This window comes from Sesamum indicum, linkage group LG15 (genome assembly GCF_000512975.1).
Source record: "Sesamum indicum cultivar Zhongzhi No. 13 linkage group LG15, S_indicum_v1.0, whole genome shotgun sequence".
Classification (NCBI taxonomy): Eukaryota; Viridiplantae; Streptophyta; class Magnoliopsida; order Lamiales; family Pedaliaceae; genus Sesamum; species Sesamum indicum.
Window position 1 is genome coordinate 4,267,082 of NC_026159.1, and position 6,511 is coordinate 4,273,592.

The 6,511-nt window shown below is 40.1% G+C and overlaps 1 protein-coding gene, 1 non-coding gene and 1 pseudogene across 3 annotated transcripts in view; 1 reads left to right on the plus strand and 2 right to left on the minus strand.

Annotated features, from left to right (window-relative positions):
• The window catches only part of LOC105177837 (glycosyltransferase 6-like), an 8,049-nt gene extending 6,023 nt beyond the window's left edge, over positions 1 to 2,026 (minus strand). Inside the window, exon 1 of one of the 2 annotated variants that reach the window (XM_011101098.2) lies at positions 388 to 2,026. In XM_011101098.2, the coding sequence (XP_011099400.1) occupies positions 388 to 1,588 (1,201 nt within the window). In that variant the 5' untranslated portion in view covers positions 1,589 to 2,026. Of the gene's footprint in view, positions 1 to 373 lie in introns of both variants that reach the window. The other variant, XM_020699320.1, reaches the window with a different exon arrangement.
• Positions 2,227 to 2,298, plus strand: TRNAD-GUC. Its single transcript has one exon. It is a non-coding gene; the product is annotated as a tRNA-Asp (tRNA).
• Positions 2,935 to 5,138, minus strand: LOC105178328 (annotated as a pseudogene).

A 6,511-nucleotide genomic window follows, 5' to 3' on the forward strand; every position in this document is an offset into this window, starting at 1 on the left:
CAATTTAATTCATTCAAGTGTTATTATATTTCAATTATGACCCATAATTTATTTACTAATTAACTAAATTTTATAAAAATTTATCAATTAATCCCCCAATTATATATATTATTATTTTTGGGGCGTCACAATTCTCCCCTCCTAATAAAAATTTGGATGGTAGTAGGAACGAAGAGAGGGAAAGTTCATAATGGCAGCGGCGCAAGGGTGTAAGAAATGAGAGAGAGAGAGAGTTGACTTAGGGTTACATAAATAGAGGTACCTGGGTCGGGTCAAGGGGGCCGGGTTCTGGGTCGGGTGAGGGCCATCCGAATGGGCCAGGGTCTTTGTGAGTCGGGCTGATGGGCCTCCCGAGTTGGGTCATGGGCCATATATTCCAACAGCGAAGAACCTGATTATCCGCAAAGTTGAGTGCCCTTTCCATTCCCACCCAGCAAGAATCCCCCTCGTATGCCGGATTGTGCTCTCCACTGCACGGCTGACACCCCGTGAAGTGCGTGATGAACGGTCTCCGCCATCCGCTATCCTGCCTCTCCCCTCCTCCCGCCAAATGCCTTTCCAGCTCTGCCGCGTAGCTCTCCCTCACCGCCTCCGCGTGCCGCCGCCTCAGCCTCGGCACCCGCTTTTCTATCTCCACGTACTTCTTGGCAATACGAGCAAATTTCTTGACGATTTCCAGCCAATAGCCGTGCAAGGAATACTCATTTTCCACGTAAATCATGTCGCCCCATTTCCTTCTCTCTTTTAGAAGCAAATAAATGAGTGCCGATTGATCATCGGATTCCGGGAACAATTTGTCCTTGAAGGTTGATATCAAGATCTGGCCCCATTTCCGGTAGTCCGGGCTTTTGGGGCCCATACTTGCCCAAACATCCAGGAAATCCATAGACCACTGGCAGTTTCGTATCAGGAAAACGCCAGCGTTCACCGCTACCCAGCTCTTCTTCTCGTAAATCATATTGGGCCACCCATGGACGACGAGGTTGTGATCCTTGTACCTCTCCAAGGGAATCTTGAACTCCATGTCTGTGAAGATGGCATCCGAATCGACCCAAAAGATCCACTCGGCTTCCGGGTGGGCCATCATCGCAGCCCTGATTATTGGTATCTTGGCCCAAAAGGAGCGCATTTCCGGGTCCAGTAATGCATTGTTGTAGAAAATGTCGTAGCCATGAATTCTACTGTAATCAACCTTATTCTTGAAACATCTAAGTAACAAATGATCTCCGGAAGGATTCTTACATGGCGAAGGCTGAGACCCCGTGACAACGAGTACTCGATTCCTTGAGAACATGGTCGTCGTGTAATGCTTTAACCACTCGCTTCTCTTCTCATCCCAACCAATCACGGGTTTATCTATGGTGTATTGAATGTTGGGGTCGTCGTAGAATGTTTTATGTAGAGGTTCTTGGTTCATGTCAAGTGCTCGGCCACCTTGCAGACATTCTTTGATGTTGGGGTTGGACAACAACGTTGAAAAGCTGGGCAATGGGTCTGAGAATGCCCATAGAGCACAAAACAGTAGAGCTGTCACTGCCGCTGTAACACATAAAGACCTGTGTCTCGAAGAAGTCGATGTTTTAGGCATGGCTAGTTTTTTGAGAATGCGAGAGGCCCTAAATCTTGGGACTATATACAGAGAGAATTTGTTTTTCGTCTATTGATAAGATTAAGACTTTCAACAGCAAAATTCTGTCTGGTCAGAAATTGCAGGCAAATGAGTAAGAAATTAAGAATACGGGAGAAAGAAAGTGAGTATTAAGGAATGTAATTGCACAACAGGATATTAGGATCTATGTATTTAATGTAGGTGGGATTTGAAAATTATGAAACAAGACAGACATATAGTGACCTTGTAAGAACGATATTAGCGGCATTAGAGACGTTGGCAGAGTTGAGAGAAATGCATTGGCCGCCTTCATCTTATTCATCGGAGAAATGAATGTTGAAACTGTAGATTGATTGATGAGGTGAAGAAAGGAGGCTGTCTTTCTCAATCTCTATGTGCATCTCAAACTCAAAGTGCAAACAAAAGTTATATATTTTCCAACTGAGAGAAAATCACGAGAATTACGTGTCAAAATGTTTGTTGGCTACTGAAAAGGTAGGTCTTGCAATGTGACAACTGGAATCAGATACTCCTGCTTTTATTCGATTCCAATTAAATTAACTGAGTTCATTTGTTGTTACCACCTTATAGTTATTAGAAATTCAAGTATCAACAAAGTCGTTGTAGTATAGTGGTGAGTATTCCCGCCTGTCACGCGGGCGACCCGGGTTCGATCCCCGGCAACGGCGTCTACTATTTTTTTGAATCTGTCAGTCCGAGTTCCTTTTGCTGATAACAAAACATGGTGAAGTTTCCAATTGATGTGTAATCGGGATTGATAAAACCAGACCAATAAAAACCACCGGGGATCATGGGCGTTGTTTAGCATGCAAGAAAATTGTATGTTCTTGTTTTCTTGTTCTCTTCTGTTTCGACTGTCTTTATACTTCAGTTATCATATTTCTCAAGTGAACACCGTAGACCTCCTATGAAATGGGAGATTTGGACTTCGGATGTTATGCTATTCCTCATCATCCGGCCAAGTCCACAAAAACTAGATGGTAAGATGATTAAGAGATTAAAAGAAAGTGAAGTTCACAAAAATTAAAGCTGCTTCTTCCTTTTCCCAGTAATGGCGCCATTTCCCATCACTTCTTCCCACTATTTCTTGCCTTCTTATACCACTTGTACAAAATATCACAAGCATACCAAATGCTTATCACATGATGGACTGACAACAAAAATCCATCCACAACCTTCGTCAGGCGAGAAACTTAGATTGCCTTAGGAAAATTTAGTTGTTTAACATTGTTTTTGCGAGACAACAAGCACTATAAATGGAGCTAAAATAACCGAAAAAAGTACAAATATGTGCAAGAAAAACTACTGCAACGGAAAACTTTCACTCTGGGTGGTACACAGTATTCGTTGTTCAGAATCTGCATACAAGTACAATTCAGAATACATTTTGTTAACTTAAACTTCATGCAGACATTTTTGGCAGTTTAAGCAAGACAACAGGAGTGCCTAATAGCGATGCCAAAAATATGCCTGCAAGCAATGTTAGTATCAAGTCCGAGACAATTGTCACGGAACCATGGCATTGTCTCATCTTATGGCACCTCACTGAACATGTATTGGCTTTGATATTCCATTAAGCATTGTGTTGACCTCATCACATCATAAAAGAGCTCATAAACTCGGCTAATGTCTTCCATTTCCACAATTTTCCCCTTGCGTCTTTGACAGGCCAATGCAGCCGAGGTGATAAGGTCTATAGCATATCTCAAAGATGTACCTTCTCCAATTTTTGTCAATAAAATCTTTGCATCTTCAGACATTTCTACATCTTCCACTTGGCATCTAACGTCCAAAATTTTTCGAATATTACCTGGGGTATAAGGTTGTGTAGAGATGATAAACAAACGATCTAGGAAATCAATTACCATGTGGAGATCTGTAGTTCGTTCCCTAATCGAAGTAATCCCTTTGGTGGTGGAGACAACCAATATGGGTGCCATATCATTCTCCAATGCTCGGTTCAGGAAAGAAAAGCACTCAATGTCAAGCATGTGAACTTCATCAATGAAAAGGACACCAGGCACAATTTCAGCCTTTCCTTCTTCTCTCCACTCTGCAACCTTTGTCAAGTTGTTCCCTAATTTCTGAACGAATTTCAACAGTATCACCAGTGAACAGAGCCAGGAACACCTGTGTTCTGAAATTTAGAGAGAAGACTGTGATCAGAAGGAAGACAAGAATATCCTATAAAAATGGAGAAAGAAATCTTGAAATAGCTCCTCTAGTTAAATTAAACCACAAACTGCAGAATAATTTATATTTATGGATCATATTACTCATTCTCAAGTTATAGATAACATTGTCTTTGCAACAAATAGCTGTTCTATACAGCAAACTCCACAGATTCAGGAAAGTAGCATTCAGCTTCAGGTAATGTTCAGCAATAACAAAAAAAAGTGAAATATTTAATGTCAAGCATGTGAAGACATACCTCGATCTTGGCTACAAGTCAACAATTACTGAATGATTAGAAATACAATCTGAAAACCTGTTCAAGGGGGGTGTAGATTTGTGAAATTGTTAACAACACAATGCATACCTTTTTTTTTAACTTAAAAACATACATACGAACAACATGCAAAATAAGAACTGAAGAAATCAGGGCCAGCCAAGTCTTTCACGTAGAGCTATAAGGAATTAAAAATGTTCAAAGTATACTGTTCGTTGACAATAGTACACAATTAAAACAGTAGAAGGGCAACATGAACAAGAAACTTTTTCAAGCATAATGTATTGGATTAATACATCTTCATGAATATTACCTGCTGTTAATAACATCTATCTCGTGAAGAGTAACACAGTGCACAGCTTCCTTCCTCTTCTGCAGCTCTCCATCGGGGCACTGCACAAACTTGGTTGAGGCCCCATGGCGTCATAATCCCGAGACCGTGAGAAAGACCTTTCAAGCTTGGTGATCTTCCCAGACGCCTTATCAATTGCAATCACATCCCCACTCTGCACTCTCCCACCCCAATGCCTCGATCATCTTTGCACCCAAATCATACACAGTCTCCATCTCCGTCGTCTTTAGAGTCAATTTCCCCGTCTTGGACGCTGCCCTCGCCACCGTCGGTCTATCAATTTGAACCTCCACAACCTCGCCTTCAATCACTTCCGTTTCCTCCTTAATTCTAACCCCAATCGCTTTCCTGAAGGCCTGCATTAGAGCCTCGGGTTTTCGACATCTCAAGGGAGAAAAATTCGCTGCCTGCGAGCATCGCAAAAGGGGTTTCTTGACCAAGGGACTTGGCCATGCCCATAGCAATTGCGGTTTTTCCGGTGCCCGGCTGACCGTTCAGGAGGACGGCCCGTCCAGAAATTTTTCGTTCCTGGACCATCTTGACAATGACGCCAGCAGCCCTGCAGGCGGAAGTCTGGCCCACCACGCCGTCGGAGGAGGAGCGGGCCTCCAGGGCAGAGTCGAGCCCGAGGCCATGAATGTGAGAATGGCCCCAATTCTTTCTATTCGGGTTAGGTCCCGCACCTCCGAGAGTTTTATTTCCGCCATGGTTAAGAACAAACGACGGAGAGAAATACAGCGTGCTTCGTTCTGCATGCGCTAACAGTGCTCAGCATGGGAGGGAAAGACTTGAGAGGGGTTTAGGGTTTTAGCATTTGGAGAATTTTTTTTTTTTGGGTATCCTTGCAGTAATTGTAAAATATAAAAATTATACTTTTTATTAGATAATTTAGAAAAATAATTAAAATTATTTTATTTTTCTTGTAAAAGTTACTCCATGACATTTCTACAAAACTACACACATAATTTGTTTGGGTTATTCAATTGAACTTTTCAAAAGTCTTTTCTTTTTTGTTGGGGGCGATTAATATGATTTATATATTTAATTTTAAATACTTTTTTCATATTTAATATAATTATAAATATTTTTTTATTATTTAGACATGTGTTCATTTGTTTTGCTCTTCCCTGTTGGAATATTACATTTGACAGGGTGGTAGCAAGAACCTCTGAATTGATCAAAAATCATAAGCCAGACTGATTAAAAAAGTGGAATCATAATTACTTACCTCATGGGATCAGTTAAAGAGACCTAGTCCACATTTACAAGTAGTTTGATTTGATATATAGCTGTGGATTGAGGTGAAGTGATCTTCAGACCACCACTACATAAAAAATGACAGCACATATCTCCACTGGGTTCACTTCACCTACTTCACCCACCAAATCAGCTCTATAATAAATAAAATATTAGACACTTAACAAAGTCAAATTATTAATTAATTAAAATAACTCTTGTTATTATTATTATTTTTTGACGAGGCCATTGTGCTTCCATTACGCCATTATATGCACCCCCCATTATACTTCTTTTACAGGGCCGGCGGTTAAAATTCACAGAAAATTTTGTTGGTGGGCTGACCACTAACACCGGCTGAATTAATCAATCCAACATTGGGAAGGTCTATTTATAACTTTTTTTACTCAAATCAGATCGATCATAAAAAAAATATAATAAAATTATCAAGATAGTAAAATTTATACTTGCCGTACAAATATCAAAATGATCGAATAATCACAATGAGTACATATATATAAGAATTTAAAATATCAAATAATAAAGACTTTGAACTAATAACGAATTCAAGATTTATTTGAAAATCATAAATATTCGGTGACAAAACTTTAGCATGGAATTTGTAAAATATGGGCCAACCCATTATGAATTCGATTATCCCCAATATAATTTATGATAAATTTGGTCATCAGTCTGAATCAATGTGTACACCTTCATTGCCATATCTTGACAAATTTAATCATTAACTTGACTCAAGGCAATGAAGCAGTGGAAAGTGGGGTACCTATTTCTTAATAACAAAAGTTAAGCCATAATTATTAGCAAGAAAATCAAAGCCATTAAG